An 18,143-nucleotide genomic window follows, 5' to 3' on the forward strand; every position below is an offset into this window, starting at 1 on the left:
AAGTATTCACATCTTTTACTTACAGTAAGTAAATGTATCAATACCACAATTTAGGAGTACTCTGTTAGGGCACGGCCACACTGAAGTTTAATTCTACCTACTGTATGAGGGTGGATTCTGAAATTGTTTTTCAATGGGAACGTAGAGTTTTTTTTTGCAGAAATCTGCAAATGTCAAGAAACCACTCCATTCCCATTGAAAAGTATTGGCAGAATCCACCCCCATAGTGTAATAGTGTACTAGAATTCTGCCCGCATAGCGGGCAGAACTTCTAGTGCCATACAATACTGACTGCAAAAAACTGTCGGCCGCACACAACCTGAGTTTAACAGCGGGCAACCATATTTTGGTGTGACCGTGCCCTAATCAAAATTTACTGGAGTAAAAGTACAAAAGTATTGGCTTCAAAAATACTAAAAGTAAAATTACTCATACGCAGAATGTCCCATTTCACAAATAGTCAAATATTACCTAAGACAAAATTGTGTACCCCAGACAGTTTTGAAGTTGCTTGATGCATTATTTCGATATTTGATATTCTTTTAATCAGACACTCCCCTCCCATTTTTTAAAGGTTAAACTACTATTGTTAAACATTGCTGCTAGCTTGACATGGCTTGATTTTACTCACCTCAACGTGCCTTTTACAGTCATTTAGACCACCGTGGACACAAATGTATCATCATTTTTACTCAGATGAGACACAAGTAATGCTTTGAATAATCTGATGTAAAGTAGGTTTTATATATATATTTTTAATGTGTCATTTTAAGTGTGTTCTTTTTACTGTAATCAAGAAGATTAGACCAACCACATGCCAGACTTTTTTTTTCTCTCTCCTCGTGCCTCTCAGACCAGAGGCTGCGGTCACTTGTAGACGCCCATCCTTCCCACAGCGAAATGAATTAATCAATTTAGCCAGATTGACAGTTCAGTGACGAATGAGAACCAAGGTGGGATGTCAGCAGTTGATTCACGACCATTTACACTGAATCTCAAACAAAACAAGTGATTGATTGATTGATTGAATACTTTATTAGTCAGAAATGTAAACAGCACAAGATACACTCAGACATTAAGGCTATAAGGAAAACACAAAAAAGTCCTGGGGAATTGTTTCCATTGTGGTCCTATGTATCACACAGTTGAAGGCAACAGACATTTGGCTTCTTAAAGGGCCATATCAGTCCTAGTCATTAGCACAGATTCAGCTTCTCTTCGAAAGCTGTGATTGTGTATGCAGTGTGTAAAGATTTTAACGTAATTCATTGCCATGAATTACGTTTAAATGAATGTAGTTATTTAAATTAATTTTCCATTAATTTACTTCATGCTGTAGATGTTCCAGAAAATCGGGTAACACTTCCTATGAAGCCCATGTCTATAATGCATTATGTAATAACTATGGTGGGGTTTATCAATTGATTTTTCCACTATGATCAAACCATTCTCTGATCCAAACTGGGCCTCTATTTTTGCTGATGCATATGAACACAACTCCACAAGCATAATATGGAGGAGCATTGCCAAGGAGAAGGTTGACCCCAGAGGTCAAATGCCCCTAACAGCTCCTTTTAAACACCCTATAGACTACGTGAACCGCACACACACGCGTGCACGCACAGATATACTGATGTGCACACACATACACACAGAGTTTCCTAGACCCACTGTCTAGGAGTGACAACGTTGCTGAAATGGAAACTTGACATCAGGACAAAAACTTGGGACAGATTTAAACTGCAAATTAGCCATGATTTGCAGGTGGTGACAGTTAGCTGTCACAGGTAGAGCTCCGCTTCCAACCAAATGGCCTGCGACCTATGACCTTGAGGTCATCGACCTTGAGGTCACCTCAAAGACTGGAGACAGAGTTTATTTCATACGTTCATAGTTATTATCCATAATAAACAAGTGGTTATTACGCGTCCTACTGTGTAAGCTTGCTGATATATTTGTAACATTCAAGTGTGATTAAATATACTTTAACTTACTCTATCATACTCTCACTTATGCATGAAGGTACATTTTTGGGCGGTGCAACCGCCCCTACATGTGAGGTTTGGACATCGACATTCGCTGCACTGTGATTAGCCACCATTGTACCCCCCTACACCCCTAACCCCTACACATTCAATGCAAATCACTGGCCACCATTGTACTCCCCTAACCCTGCACCGTGATTGGCCACCATTGTACACCCCTAACCCCTACACATTCAATGCTAGCTGTAATATGATTGGCTGACTTTATTGGCTGACTCTATTCAGGACTGTGATTGGCTAGTGAAACACATGACACATGTGCATATCCCTATAAATAGGACCATGCACTTAAAAAAAACACATTTATTGTTTTTTTAAAGTGAATCACCCATTGTGGACCAACCATTGTTTATTTATTGTTTATTGTTAATAAATAGCACCACCCACTTCACAGAAATATTACTTTTCTTTAAGTGAACTTCCATCACTGTGATGACCACTGTGACCACACCGCCCACTTCACACTGGGTGTGATTTTTATTATCATTTAGACTATTCATTATATTTCCAATTCTTTCTAAACAGGAACCAAATGTGTGACACTACAGTGGGAGAATATTAAATATAATGAATACATCCTTGTAAGGAAATTAACTATAGATTGAGTTAATACGTTAGTTTGTTGTGGGCTCAGATGTCTCTCTTCACATGGTATTTGGGATGGACAATAAATGACCATCTCCTCATGCCTAAGACTCAGTCTTGTCTAGTCTGGTCTTGTCTTATCTACGTTTGTATGCCGAATCCTCCCCTTGTCTTGTTTTAGTGTCATCTAGTTTTATATTACTGCATCGGCAGGCGACAAAGATCAACAGCCCCAGAACGCTACTTGAGAAGTTACCCCTGTCAATTAAAGGTCTATGTTCCCATCATCTGAATTGTATATTAGGCCTGTTTTCATCAACTTATTGACTCTTTAAACTAGTGTTTTAGGCTGTCTCTATTTCTTTTCAGCCCTCACCTACCTTCCCCTCTCTCTATCTCTTTCTGTCTATGAGCTCACAACAATTAATATACCATATTTACGGTAGCACTAATCGGTAGCAATACGGTAGTTCTAATCAGGGACCACAGCAGAAATAACATCTTGTATGGCTGTATTGGATCATTCATACTGCCTATGGCATGTGCATTTTAGTCAATAAACTTCCTTGATTAGAAATAAAAGTTGTTTGTATTTTTGTATATTGCTGGATGATCTATGACCCTGCCTCAGCCAAGAATGTAAAATCCTTCAGAGTATAATGAGACTGATCTGTATTAATTAACAGGTGATATATAATTTAATTGATATTCATTTAATCATGATTAATCACTAAATTACCCCTATTTGCACTACAATCATAATCTGCTAGTAACAATGTATATTTATAGTTAATTCACATGAATTTAAACCACTGTTTGTGATATGAGTACATGATTATAACGAGGCAATTGATCGAAATATTCATTTTTCGAAACAAGGTTGAATCGGTGTCACCACCAATAAAATAATCAACCTGTATGACTGGAGGCATTACCAAAATAAAAGTTTGATGTGAAATAATTGTGTCCCTTTTTTCGTATTGTTTATTTGTGTCACTCCTTAATTATGACACGACTGGTACATAGTAAAGGGGAAAAAAGTAATGAATACATGTGAGAGTGAATTAGAAACATTTATAAAACATGGTTGTGCATTGTTTATTTCTGTCCAGTCAACTCTTTGATCTCACATATATAATTGGAATCACTGAAACTGATACATTCTGGGGTGTGATTCAAGAAAATGTGGGCTCGCTGCAGCAGCAGCGAACACACACACTATTTATAGTATCGTACTAAAACTTTTCCACACTACTAGTCCTACATACTTCCACCTAGAAACTCCATTCAAACTGTAAACAAAATCAGCTTACTGAGGAATCTTGCACTTGTTCATGCCATTTTGAAATGTTTTGTAGTTTTTGAAATATTTAGAAGTTAAGTACAGAACATTGGAAATACTCCAGTACTTGAGTAAATGTACTTAGTTACTTTCAAAAAGTTAAACAGAGCAATGGAAGTCATATTTCAAATAAAATGTCCATGTTCTACTTTTAAACCTAAAATGAAACATTTGTGTCTTAGAGACTAAATTGGGCCATATTGCAAATATCTGTTGTTGTAATGTATAGAGGCTTGACCTACACCCTATATAACTACTATATCTGTGCTATACTGATTAATTCAGTATAGCACTGGTTCAGTAAAATGAACCAAACAGGAAATGGGTATGCTACCTTCAGGAAACTGTGACTAAAGTTAAATGCACAGAGCCTTTATCAGTTCTTGTTGCATGGTGTGCACACCAATGCAGAGAGCGAGCCTGAGAATTATTCTGTTGTTAAGCTGTGACGTATGCGCCCGTCAGAACAACTTCCGGGTCCAAGTGTGTGTTTTCCCAATATGCGCAGTGCTGTGTCCCTCGCTGTTTTAACAGATCTGAGAATAAAACTAGAAAGAGTGCTCCTCGGAGCACAAGTCTCCACCAGTTCAGGTAGGTTATTATGGCCTCCTGGTTGCGCTATAATAGGCCAATTTGAAAAGGGTGTCATTTTTTCTTAGGCCTTTCACGGCAATCGGACACTGCATTCATGATTTGAGGCATTTTGTTCCAACAATGTGTTTTGCTAAATTAGACCTGCTGGTGGCGCTATAACAGGCCAATGTGAAAAGGGTGGCATTTCTTCCTCGGCCTAATGGGAATGTGCGTGCAAAAATCGCACTGCGTTCATGATTTGAGGCATTTTGTTCAAAACGGACCTATCCTGCAAACTTTGGAAGCCAATATTAGCCAATTAGGATGGAATATGAAATTCCGGACACATCCATCTTGATCACATGACTATAGAGGTACTGTGTACCGATTTGCGGTGCACAGTACCAAAGAATGTGTTTTACAAAAGTCCGCCTCCTGGTGGCGCTCTAAAAGACAGATGTGAAAAATGCAGGGCAAAGGTTTTTCCTTGGCCTGTAGGGAGTTTGTGTGCAAAGTTTCACGCAGATCGGTGCAGTTATAGGTAAAAACGTGAATGGGCCTGTTATAGCGCCACCATGAGGGTGATTTAAACGTTTTTAAGTGGCATTTCTTTTTCTTCCTCGGGAAAGTGGGAATCTACGTGGAAAATTTTACGGAAATCGCATTCTGCGTTCACGATTTGAGGCATTTTGTTCAAAACGAACCAATCCTGCAAACTTTGGAAGCCAATCATAGCCAATCAGGATGGAATAAGGAAAATTGGACAGATCCGTGTTGATCACATGACTCTAGATATACTTTGGACAAACTCTGTCGGAGTAATCAAAAAAATTGTTTTGCAAAGGTCGGCCTCATGGTGGCGCTACGACAGTCTGATCTGAAAAATGTGGGGCAGAGGTTCTGCTTTGGCATCCAGAGTGTGTTTCACAGCGACCAGGTCAACACACAACACGACAAAGAGAAGAGGAAATGGTTATTATATATATATAAAATGGTTATTATATATATATATATATATATATATATATATATATATATATATATATATATATATATATATATATATATATATATATATATATAAATATAAAAAATAAATATTAAAATAATGATATTAATCATATATAATAAATATATATATTAGCCTACTTTTTACTGTCTATGATATTAGCATTAAGACCCTTTGTAACCCTCAATGGTTCATTTCTGAAAAAGGAGGTTATTGTAAAAAGATTTATGGGTTCCGACATGTTTTTTTACAATGAAGAGTGGACGGCGCTTGGTGCCTCTTGGACCCGGAAGTGACGTCGGACTACAAAATGACGAATAGGATCAACTTATGCTGGCGAAACAAACCAGGAGAGGGGCCTGTAATGATTGAGTACCATGTAGTGAAGGGTAAAGGTCATCAAGGGGCAAGGACACAGATCCCTGAAGGGGAGAGGTCTCCCCTGTTACACATGCAATACTACTAACCTAGCCAGGCAAACCCCACAACCTATGACTATTCATTGGTCTGCATTAGTGTAAGTGGTATGTGCCTTAGCTGGGGTCACTAAAATCAACAGACCCCCCCCCCTGGCTTAGCCTGTAAAAGTGGTGCAAAGTAACTAAGTACATTTACTCAAGTACTATACAATAATGTGCAGTGCTTACAATGCATAGTAGCCTACAATGTTGAGATACTTTTACTTTACTTTACATTTTTGTTACTTCTATTCCACTACAATTACAGCATTTGACAGCTTTAGTTACTTGTTACTTTGCAGATTGTATTATACAAAACATAGATTAACCACTTAATGCTTTGGCTATTTGAAAAAAGCTGATATACAATATGACGTGTTGTGAGCTTGTAGATCTGCTGTTTTTGAAAAAGCAAACAATATTTGGAAAATCGGAGTACTTTTACTGCGCTACTCTAAGTATATTTTGATGACAATAACACCCTTCACCCCCCACATAACAAACCACCCCTCAACCCCCTCCCCCCATGAATTGACATTGCAATAGTATCACCTATCGTCGTAAAACTATTTAAAACATTCCTACATTCCTTCCAACATTAACCCCATACTTGGTAGGCCTTTGTATTTGAGGTGAACTTGTTTTTAGTGGCTATAAGATTTGATCACTGTTGACTGCATAAAAATAATCTATATAACTGGGAGGGTGACTGGTTTCTTCACTTGGTGACAAGTTTATTCACTTGGTGACAGTAAGATTTGCTGCTAATAGCTTACTTATACATACTTTGTATGTAGGCATGTCTGACATGTTTGGCTGGGATTAAGGTTTGGCCTTTGCCCCCCTAATGTCATCCAATAAACAAGTGGCTCACATAATGTCATTTTCATTCCTTGTACTCATCACATTTCATTTCAGCATAACATTGTAGCATTACATGATTAATTAACATACTATGTAATGTATTTACACACACAGCCTCTCTCAAACAGCTGATATAGTCCAAGATTGTCATAGCTTGCCTATCAAATCAAGCAGATACTAAAATGACCTAAACACAATGATGAATAGACTATATGGCATAACCTCTGACTGTACTACCTGTACTGTTAATGATTGTATTAATAAAGTATTCAATCAATCAAAAAGGGCTGACCACAGAACTAGCTGGGCCCCTGAAAAGGTCCAGTGAATGAGCCCTCCCCACAGCTGCTTTACTCATATAATGTAGGTTCATAGGTTCGGTATTTGTGCACCCACAGCTGGCCCGGGGTGTCGAGGATTTCTGAGAAGTAAATATTTAATATGAACTCAAATAATATACTGTGCTATATAAATAGTCCTCTCTCCTCCAACTGCTGACTCCTGCAACAGCTGAGGAATGCTTTGTAAGACTCATTTTGACCTGTGACACCTGATGGGGCGCAGTCCGAAGAAAGAGAACAAGGGGGGAAAAAACATAGGACAAGACAAAGAAGACTAGACTAGGACAGCAAGGACTGAGTTAGTCAACATCTTTATTTGCGTTCACATTATCAAGAAATTCTTGCACACAAACAATAGTACATGCACAAACTTGGGAAACTCAACAAGTGTACAGTAAGCATCGTCTCCTCCATATGTGGCGACTGGCAATTATCACATACACTGAACAGAAATTAGCCAATGCCTTAGCTCGTGGCTTGGTCATTCCTGCAATCTGCAGGCCTCTCACTTATGAACATGACCTAGGCTTGCACATATAAACACAAGCTGTTTCCAAGCAGTGCTCGCATCATCTACATCATAGTTTCCCAAACAGTGAGCCCTTGGGTCGTGTACACATTTTTATGTGTCGTCAGTAAATATCCCTCCTTTTTTTCTTTAAAAGTTTAAACCCCAAAAAATCACGAGTTTTCATCAACTAAAAACAACATTTTTCAAAAGTATTTCATGAATAAAATCAAGAAAATCTAATTTAGTGAAGTGATTTTTCTTAGATAGCAGATCTACAAACTCACAGCTTGTTTGGATTTTTTTTTTTTTGGCTATTGTTAAAAAGATATAAAAATAAATAAATAATGGAGCTGAGAACTTTTCCTTTGGTCCACCCATTCCTGTGACATGTGAGCCTTGTCCAGTGAAGGCACAGTCTAATTGCATCAGCTGACCATTGTGGCAGTATGGGATTTGTTTCTACCCTCTATCACTAACGTTGGGTGAAATTCACCCGAAGACCTGCCTGTCGAAAAAAACAGGGATAGGGGCAGGGAAACAAACCTACCTGGATATGTTACTTGGTGCGCACCAAATAAAGAAATACTATAAATACATTTTACTGCGACACATAAAAGAGGGATACATGGATAACTTGTCTGTGCAATGGTTTGCATGATGCGGGACCCCGCTTCTTGTTAATGATTAGCACTCCCGACATTAACTCCAAGCCTCGTCAAGAGGGCGACTCCGATCCTGGCTGCTCCTGTTATCAATTGTTTGCACTATGTTGATGTGCTCTTTGCTTTTCTCGTGCTTATCAAAAGCTGGGTGACTGAAATTCTTTATCCCTGTATAAAAGGCGCTGCTTTTATCCGCCAGATTGAGATGTTCACGGCATATTTTGCACCACATCAGGATGCGTTCATCATCGGTGACGAGTGCATGTAAGCCAGCAGCTTGTTGTGTGCGCTGTGTTAGGATTCGAGGCCACACTCACACATGTGCAGCATGCGTCCCCTCCCCCTCCGCCTCCGCCCATGGGTATGTATGGGGCGGACGCGCGCATCACCGTGACTGTGTGAGTGTGGCTTCAGGAAGTAAATTCCTGTCCCCGCAGTCCCAGTTATGTGCACCCCTGATCATGTGTACCGATTTGCATGATGTTTTGCAGGAGTAATATAAAAAAGAAAAGTGTTGCAAAAATCGGCCTCCTGGTGGCGCTATAGTAGGGTAATGTTAAAAGGGTGGCATTTGTTCTTCAACGTAGTGCGAATGTGCGTGCAAAGTTCCACCGAAATTGGACGCTGCGTTCATGATTTGTGGCATATTGTTCAAAACGGGCCACTCCTGCAAACTTTAGATGTCAATCTTAGGCAATCAGGATGGAATATGAAAACAGATCCATCTTGATCACATGACTCTAGAGATCATGTCTACCGATTTGCGTGAAATTTGGATAAAATCTGAAGGCTTAATATCCAAAAATGTGTTTTACATAAGTCGGCCTCCTGGTGGCGCTATGAAAGGCAAATGTGAAAAATGCAGGGCAGATGTTTTTCCTTGGCCTCTAGGGAGTGTGCGTGCAAAGTATCATGTAGATCGGTGCAGTTATAGTTAAAAATGCAAAACTGCCTTTATAGCGCCACCATGAGGCTGATTTGAAAACAATAGGAAAATCAAACTCCTGTAAAGACATCATTTTCAAGATGGCGGGAGCTTAAAATGCCAGGAGCTTAAAATGCCTATAAGCTGGGTGGAATATGTGCCATCTTGAAAACGATGCCTTTCCAGAAGTTTGATGTTCCTAGATTTTTTTTGGTGTTATTTAGCATACCCAATAGTAACAGAATCCATTGAAAATACCTTCTATAAATTATTTGGGGTTTCAATCATATACTAACCTATCTAATATTGGATTAATTGGAAACAGACCACTAGGGGGTGATCCCAACTTGCTTACGATGGTTTATGAAAACCTTATGCCTATACCTAACAGCAAGCCAAAAATCTAAAACTTGTCACGATTTTTCTGAATTCCCTCCGGGCTATTTGCAGTAGTGGCTTGTTTTGAACAAAATGCCGCAAATCATGAACGCAGCATCCGATTACGGTCAAACTTTGCACGCACATTCACACTATGTTGAGGAGCAAATGCCACCCTTTTAACATTGGCCTGTTATAGCGCCACCAGCAGGTCTAATTTATCAAGAACAAAAAAATTGAACAAAATGCCTCAAATCTGGAATACAGTGTCCGATTGCCGTGCAAGGCCTAAGAAGAAATGGCACCCTTTTCACATTGGCCTATTACAGCGCCACCAGGAGGCCACAATAACCTACCTGACCTGGCGGACACCTGTGCTGAGGAGCACTTTTTCTAGTTATTTTTTTTTTTACTTTGCAATGGGTTTACAAAATAGCAGACAAGTGAGTTGGAACCAGAATAATCTGAAAAACCTGACAATAAAAAGTGATTGACGAGACAATGAAACAAAATGATTTTGTTGCCATCTTTATTAAATACATTGGGTCATATTTTATGACTTTTTATTGTGACTTGAATTGGAGAACTTATTCAGCAGCATCTTTTCCCTGTAAACATAGAAATATACAATTAGATATTCAACACTAATCTTTAGTTAAATCTTAGTTAAAGATAATCATCTTAATAAACCTTCAGATTGCACACGTATTTACCTTGGCGTCACGACCTTTGGCTCTCATCTTGTTAACCTGGGATTCAGCAATGTCAGCACGCTCTTCAGCCTCCTCCAGCTCATTCTGAACCTTTCTACACTTGGACAGGTGAGTGTTGGCTGATTCCTCCTACAATATGATACAGATGGTTCAATATTTGAAAAGAAGGTCTTGCAATTATAATCCAAACAAGTACATTTCAGGAAATTGTAAAATGTGGTTGTTGCTAATACAATGGCCCATGTTCATGAGTGCCGTGGGACCACATGAATGAGCATGGACAAGTTTTCATTGGAACGGCGCGATCATGGCTGTGTTCTTGTTCTGGTTTGGCACTCCGAGCGAAAAATCGCAGCTTAGAGGAAACAAACTCTATTGCTTTCTATAGTCCACTTTGGACGACATTTTACCATTTTGCCTGAAACACACAGCCTGCGTCTGCAGTGTGTGCATTGTTGTGGAACAGCTTGCCTTTCTTTTCAGCACCCGTGTTACAGTAACAGCTTCCCAGCGGTGCCGATGCCATACCATACCGCAAAAGCACAGCAATATAGAGATTCCATGTGCCACTCGTGGATAGCAGCGAGGTGGACACTGAAACATTCTCTGCTGTTTGTCATCTTCACATAATACCAGCATTATTTTTTTACATAACTGATTCCTATTATGTCTTAGTTACACTACTATGCCAACCGTACTATGCCCATGGCAGCCACAAGTGAAAATTCATCACCATGTTTGTTTGTCTTACCGCTTCCTCAGCTTGTCTCTTGTAGCCCTTCACCTTCATCTGCAGCTTGTCTACCAGATCCTGAAGCCTGCCAAGATTCTTCTTGTCCTCTTCAGTCTAAAGTTAGAGTGAATTCATAACATTCATAGTTGTAAGCTCATGCAATCTATTCATTTTGTCAGAGGCATGATGGTCATTAAAGTGAACATGGTATACAGTACCTGGTATGTCAGCTCCTTCACTCTCCTCTCGTACTTGCGGACACCTTTAATAGCGTCGGCTCCGCCTCTCTGTGCACCTTCAACCTCTGCCTCCAGCTCACGCACCTTCACAATTGAATTGTACATTATGAGGTTATGTCTTCTTATGTCATCATCTATAGACTATAAGCTGTGTTGAAGTAAACTGCATCTTACCCTGCCCTCCAGTTTCTGGAGCTGCTTCTTGCCTCCCTTCATAGCCAGGTTCTCAGCCTCATCTAGACGGTGCTGCAGGTCCTTGACTGTGATCTCCAGGTTCTTCTTCATCCTCTCCAGGTGAGAACTAGTGTCCTGCTCCTTCTTCAGCTCCTCAGCCATCATAGCAGCCTGAAAAGTCATGTTTGCATTGTATTGTATGTTAATATGAAGCATGACATGAGGATATCTAATAGATAAGGGTAGGGCATCCTAACTTACATCAGTGATGGCTTTCTTAGCCTTCTCCTCAGCATTCCTTGCTTCTTGAACACTGTCGTCCACTTCACCTTGGACCTGGATCAGGTCAGCCTCAATCTTCTTCTTGGTGTTCAAAAGGCTTGTGTTCTAAAATAAAGATTCAGTTGAACAATGTAAGTAAGCATTATGTAAATCTTTTTGAAATTCTGAATATAGATTTTTTTCTGATTTGCGTACCTGAGAGTGCAACAGTCCAGCGCGCTCACTAGCATCTACCAGTTCTTGCTCAGCCACTTTGCGGCCTCTCTCTGTCTGTTCCAGAGCCACTCTCAGCTCATCAATCTCAGCAACCATGAGGCCATTCCTACGCTCCACCATGGAACCTTGCTCCTTCACATCTTCTTGGCCTCTGAGAGCATCGTCAAGGTGCAGTTGGGCATCCTAAAATAAATCACATTTGAGGAGGTCACGTTAAGAGAAACATCAGAATGTGATTTGTTCAGTGCAGTTCCATTGTTTGAATATGTGTCTAACTAATATGTTTTGCACCTTAAGCTGTCCCTGGACGTTCCTCAGCTGCTTCTGGGCCTCAGAAGCCTGGCGGTTGGCATGGCTCAGCTGAACCTCCATCTCGTTCAGGTCCCCCTCCATCTTCTTCTTGATTCTCAGGGCATCGTTTCTGCTTCTGACCTCAGAGTCCAGAGTGCCCTGCATGGAGTCAATCACTCTCTGGCTGTTCCTCTTGATCTGCTCCATCTCTTCATCCTTCTCTGCCAGCTTCCTGTCGACCTCACCCTTGATCTGGTTGAGCTCCAGCTGGACACGAAGAATCTTGGACTCCTCGTGCTCCAGAGTACCCTAAAATGTAAGGATCAAAATGTTACATCATATACAGCTACACTGTTTTAATATAAAAAGTATTGATATAAATCGAAGATATAGACAATTGATGAAAGTTTTACCTCAGCTTCCTCCAGGGCTGTCTGGATCTCTGACTTCTCTGTCTCCGTCTGTTTCTTGGATTTCTCCAGCTCATGGATGTTCTTTCCAGTCTCACCAATCTGTTCAGTCAGGTCTGAGATCTCCTCTGCAGTTTATTGAAAATAATGAATGAGGAACTTTCCAATCAGCAACTATTCTGTATTTGCATTTGAAAAAAGTTGTAGCCTGATCCACAACTGATCTTTAACATGTTTTTTTCTCACTGTTATTAAAAGAATGATGTAGACTGTAGAGAAAGACTCACGTTGCAGGTTCTTATTCTCACGCTTCATGGTCTCCAGTTGGTCCAGAGACTCCTCGTAGGAGTTCTTCATCTTAAACAACTCAGTGCTGAGAGAACGAGCCTCTTTCTGAGCTCCTTCCAGTTCTGCCTGACCCTCTTCATGCTTCTGCTTCCATTCTGCCAAGACCTGCACAGCATTTGTAATGAAATGTGTCATTTACCCCACTTTAAGGACCTGCACATGATTTGTAAAGATGTGTCATTTAACACACTTTAATGAGGCAAGAAATATTTTTGTTTAAACATAAAGAGTGTCAAAGCACCTTATCAAAGTTCCTCTGTTTCTTGTCAAGGTTGGCAGCCAGACCATTGGCCCTCTCCACATCAATCATGAGGTCTTCCACTTCACCCTGGAGTCTCTGTTTGGTTTTCTCCAGAGAGGCGCACTTGGAATTCACAGCTTCGATTTGCTCTTCAGCCTCCTGCAGACGCTGGGTTAGCTTCTTCCTGTTGATCAGTGTTGAATGGAATCAAATTAATGTTGTCAATATTTTGCATAGTGAGTGGTGCCTGACAGTGTAAAACATTGGTTCTCAAAGTGGAGTCCGGGGACCCCAGGAGTCCTTGGGAGCCAGGGGGTCCCCAGCAAAAGTAGTTTATTTTAATATCAAAATCATTTTAAACACTTTATCCATTTATATGTTGGCTTTTTAAAAATAGTAGATCCACAAGCTCACCACGCGTCACTTAATTCGTGCCACACTGCGAGCTTGTGCCATTTTCATGGATTCTTTTTGGAAATTTAGAATAATTTGGAATATATTTTAATATAAATCTTCTCTTCTGGGTGTCCCTAGCACAAAACCTTTGGAGAGGGTGGTACGCAGCCAAATATATGTATCAATTTGGGGGTCATTCACACCAAAAGGTTTGAGAAACACTGGTTTACAACACTGATGACTTACTTAGCTTCCTCCAGCTCCTCAGTGCGTTGGACAGCATCAGTCTCATACTTGCTCCTCCACTGACACACCTCAGCGTTGGCCTTGGACATTCCACGCTGCAGCTCCGCCTTGGCTTCCTGTTCCTCCTCAAACTGCTCCCTCAGAAGGTCACAGTCATGGCGAGCTGATTGCACAGCATGAGCAAGGGCATTCTTTGCCTGTCAATAGAAAATGGACAAAAAAAATGTCAGCTGAATTAAATTACAAAAAAATATAGAACTAGGCCTAAAAAGGGGGGGGGGGTCTGTTCCTCACCTTAACCTCCTCTTCATTGAGTCTCTTCAATTCCTCAATCTGCTGAGTGAAGGCCTGCTTGCCTCTGGTGAGCTGTGAGACCAGAGCTTCTTTCTCCTCCAGTTGACGACCAAACTCACCTAGTTAGAAATTTGAATATTCGTTTCAAACATTTCAAACAAATCATCAACATCCCAGGATAACTGTTGATCAAAGCATCATCTCTAATTATTTGCTCAAGTACCATCGACAAACCATGTAGACAAAGTAGACTTTAAGATGAACATTTACCGTTCTCTGTCAACAGTCTTGCTCTCTGAGCTCCAATATCATTGATCTGGCGAACGTTCTCATCACTCTTGGCCTTGATTTCACTAAGTTGGTCCTCAAGGGTGCGGCACATCTTCTCAAGATTTCCCTGTAAATGAACATTGGACATATTCAATCATCCTTTTTTCTGATTGGTTCATTGCTTTGATTTGAACAGTAAAGCCACTTGATGCAGTCTGTCATTCAACCCTCCTGTTTATAACTGGATATGGTTTCCTTACTCATCACTGGGTTGGCCATCATCAGCTATGAGGAGAGAACATCACTGCACTGTTTTTAACTACAAAGCCTTACTTAACCACTTAAACCCCATATGGTTGAACGGAGTCCCTCAGGACAAGTGTCTTTTCCGTTTTCTGTTAATGTTGGGAAAGCTTTTGCTGAAAATAGCCGAACGACAAGCTCACAAAGCGACGCATTACCACAATACGGATAATGGTTTTAAGTGGTTAAGAAATTGCCTTATTATCTTAACAACATATGAACATTTAGAGTATGCAATCACCAATCAACAAGATTACTTTGTTTTAAACATTCCCACAGTTAAATCTGAACTGGGTAAGACTGCCTTTCACTACTATGCCCCACACGTGGAACTGTTTTCAAATTGGAGATTTTCATTTCACTCGATCGCTTTAAGCAGTTTGTGAGAAATACTCTGAGATCTGTTTGTACTTGCATTCTTTGAATATCTGAAATGTCTGTTATCTTGTCATTTATTTTGTTTAATGTTATGCTATGTGTACTGTAATCAGGGCGTCATTGGAAAAGAGAGCTTGCACTCAAATGACGTTTCTGAATAAATAAAGGCAAAATGTAAATGAATCTCAATAATTATATTATGCACAGGTATTCCATCATACCTTTGCCTTAGCAACAGCCTCCATGTTGCTGGACAGGTCATCGATCTCCATCTTGTATTCACTCTTCTCCTTCTCCAGTTTCTGCTTGACTCTCTGGAGGTTGTCGATCTGTTCACCCAGTTCAGCCACGCTGTCAGCCTGTTTCTTACGGAGAGCAGAGGCAGTGGCTTCATGCTGCAGGGTGGACTCTTCAAGGTCACGACGCAGCTTCTGGAACTCAGCCTCACGCTTCTTATTCATCTCTATCTGAGCAGCGGTGGCTCCTCCAGCCTCCTCAAGCCTCTCACTGATCTCCTCAAGTTCCCTGGAGAGATCAGCTCTCTGCTTCTCCACCTTGGCACGAGCGGCACGCTCCGCCTCGATCTCTTCTTCCAGTTCTTCAATACGAGCCTTTCAAATTAATGATGTTAGATTAACATCTGAAAGTAATACTTCACTCTTACTTATTATTAATGATTTTACAGAACATAAAAATACCTGGAGTTCTTTGATCTTCTTCTGTAGCTGAGCCCCCAGAGATTGTTCATCCTCAATCTTACTCAGAAGTTGGCTTACTTCAAAGTCCTTCCTGTGGAACACAGCACATCATATTTTAGTGTCATTCTGCAGGTTGTTTCTCTCCAAGACATTTCATATTGTTGGTCCACATTACTTCTTTATCTTCTCGTCAGACTGCTGCTTGTCATTTTCCAGGTCCATTATGGATTCCTGGGCCAGTTTCAGATCACCCTCCAGCTTTCTCTTGGTTCTCTCCAGGTCCATGCGGAGCTTCTTCTCTTGCTCCAAAGAACCCTCCAGCTGCACAATGATAAATGAGTTGTACATCATAATTCAGTGAAACAATAAACATAATGTGTTCCAAACATCCAATTCCCTTTGGTAAAACTCACATCATCAACTTGTTGTTCCAGCTTGGTCTTGGCCTTGGTCAGAGTGTTGACTTTGTCTTCCTCTGCCTGCAGGTCATCCAGGGTCTGCTGATGTGCCTCTTGGAGGGCTTTTTTCTCCTTAGTCAGCTTAGCAAGTCCCTCATCCTGAGAGGCCATCTCCTCGGTCAGGTTCTTCACCTAAATGAACCCAACATAGACAGTGTTAATACGTCCTTCATCCTGAGAGACCATCTCCTCTGTCAGGTTCTTCACCTGATATAAGCAGAACATAATTAGTTGTCATGGAATAGATCATTATTGCACAAATAGCAAAAGTAGCAGATCGACAAGCTTGCAGATCTGCTATTGTGTGTGTGTGTGTGTGTGTGTGTGTGTGTGTGTGTGTGTGTGTGTGTGTGTGTGTGTGTGTGTGTGTGTGTGACGCTGTAGTATGATCAAGTAGGACGTTAATTTACAAAAAACACAAAAGGTTTAAATATGGAGATAGGAGGTTTCTGCCCGACAGCAACGACTACTAACTTGATAAAACCCCAGAGAGTGTATAATCTATACCTTGTTTTCAGTGGCGTGCTTCTCCTTCTCCACTTTGGCCAAGGTGAGCTCCAGGTCATCAATGTCCTTCTTGAGCTCGGAGCATTCATCCTCCAGCTTCCTCTTCTTGGCGGTCAGTTCAGCGTTGATCTCCTCCTCGTCCTCCAGTCTCTCAGTCGTCTCTTTGAGCTTTGCCTCCAACTGGATCTTACTTTTAATAAGACCCTCACATCTCTCCTCAGCATCATTCAATGCTTCATCTCCCTAGTGGTCAATGAAAAATAAAAATAAAACACACAAGCATGTCAGCATTTGTTCTGGTCAAGACGTACTTTTGCAGTTGCCTGTTGGGGGGTACAGCCTCTTAGGGAGCATAGTGTGAGAAAGCACAGCTTTGTGATCTGAGGGAGGGACTTGCAAAATGTCCTGTTTAGCCTGCTTACTGATGATGCTGCCAGGGAAAGGTTATTTTTCTCCTGTATCAGAGCCACCATCTTCTCCTCTAGGTCCTTCTTCTTGGCCAGGGCAGTAGAGAGGTCAGTCGTCATCTTCTCGTAGTTCTCCTTCATGTTGGCCAGTTCCTTCTCAGTCTCAGCGCTCTGCAGAAGAGGCTTGATCTTGTAGTAGACCTTCATCCATGGCCAGTGCTTCACAGCGACGAACGAGCGGAGGTTGAACTGGATGGTGAAAACGGCGTCTCTGTGGAAAAACGGTTGAAGTGTGTCATGATTGTGGACAGTGATAGAAGAATTATACGCTTTTATTATAGTGATTTTACACTATAACAAAATTGTATTGAACAGTAAGTGTACTTACAAATTGATAATAAATATTGAATAAATGATGGTTTCAAAGTACCTGGTAGCCATCATCTTAACAAACTGCTTCCTCATGAGGTAACCTCGTGCGAGAGCCTGAGTCATGGTGACCAGAGCAAACAGCTTTTCATCTCGCATCTCCTCCAGCGTACCCAGCAGACCAGCTTTGAAGAACACCTGAACACAATGTTACAAACACTGTAACTAAAAGAACTGTAAAATCAACTTTTAGTCCTCTCTTGATAATGTTAAACCAGGTTCACAGTGTGTTTACCTTGGTGTGTCCAAACTTGTACTCATCAACGGGAACATCAATGGACCCAAGCAGCTTCTCAGAGGCTTTCTTGTTGTCCATGAACGCGCCTTCGGGACATGCGCTGGCATTCAATACTTTGTACCTGTTTTTCAGAAGTTCATGGTTATTTTGCGTGCCTCCCGTTAATGGGTTTGGAAATA

At 40.8% G+C, this 18,143-nt stretch overlaps 1 protein-coding gene across 1 annotated transcript in view; it reads right to left on the reverse strand.

Annotated features, from left to right (window-relative positions):
- Nucleotides 1–10,280: 10,280 nt before the first annotated feature.
- The window catches only part of LOC308104422 (myosin heavy chain, fast skeletal muscle-like), a gene marked incomplete at its 3' end in the record, with an annotated part of 87,207 nt that continues 79,344 nt past the window's right edge, over nucleotides 10,281–18,143 (reverse strand). The window contains exons 19-40 of the mRNA XM_080454829.1: nucleotides 17,962–18,085; nucleotides 17,728–17,864; nucleotides 17,313–17,568; nucleotides 16,891–17,133; nucleotides 16,339–16,515; nucleotides 16,101–16,246; nucleotides 15,926–16,016; nucleotides 15,449–15,838; nucleotides 14,547–14,673; nucleotides 14,277–14,395; nucleotides 13,983–14,179; nucleotides 13,341–13,524; nucleotides 13,039–13,204; nucleotides 12,755–12,879; nucleotides 12,342–12,650; nucleotides 12,030–12,233; nucleotides 11,814–11,939; nucleotides 11,553–11,723; nucleotides 11,358–11,462; nucleotides 11,158–11,253; nucleotides 10,407–10,535; nucleotides 10,281–10,301 (exon numbers count right to left, since the gene is read on the reverse strand). Of these exons, the coding sequence (XP_080310955.1) occupies nucleotides 10,281–10,301; nucleotides 10,407–10,535; nucleotides 11,158–11,253; nucleotides 11,358–11,462; nucleotides 11,553–11,723; nucleotides 11,814–11,939; nucleotides 12,030–12,233; nucleotides 12,342–12,650; nucleotides 12,755–12,879; nucleotides 13,039–13,204; nucleotides 13,341–13,524; nucleotides 13,983–14,179; nucleotides 14,277–14,395; nucleotides 14,547–14,673; nucleotides 15,449–15,838; nucleotides 15,926–16,016; nucleotides 16,101–16,246; nucleotides 16,339–16,515; nucleotides 16,891–17,133; nucleotides 17,313–17,568; nucleotides 17,728–17,864; nucleotides 17,962–18,085 (3,643 nt within the window). The remainder of the gene's footprint in view (nucleotides 10,302–10,406; nucleotides 10,536–11,157; nucleotides 11,254–11,357; nucleotides 11,463–11,552; nucleotides 11,724–11,813; nucleotides 11,940–12,029; nucleotides 12,234–12,341; nucleotides 12,651–12,754; nucleotides 12,880–13,038; nucleotides 13,205–13,340; nucleotides 13,525–13,982; nucleotides 14,180–14,276; nucleotides 14,396–14,546; nucleotides 14,674–15,448; nucleotides 15,839–15,925; nucleotides 16,017–16,100; nucleotides 16,247–16,338; nucleotides 16,516–16,890; nucleotides 17,134–17,312; nucleotides 17,569–17,727; nucleotides 17,865–17,961; nucleotides 18,086–18,143) is intronic.

The sequence above is a fragment of the Gymnoscopelus braueri genome, assembly GCF_963280865.1.
Source record: "Gymnoscopelus braueri genome assembly, chromosome: 17".
In the NCBI taxonomy this organism is placed as follows: Eukaryota; Metazoa; Chordata; class Actinopteri; order Myctophiformes; family Myctophidae; genus Gymnoscopelus; species Gymnoscopelus braueri.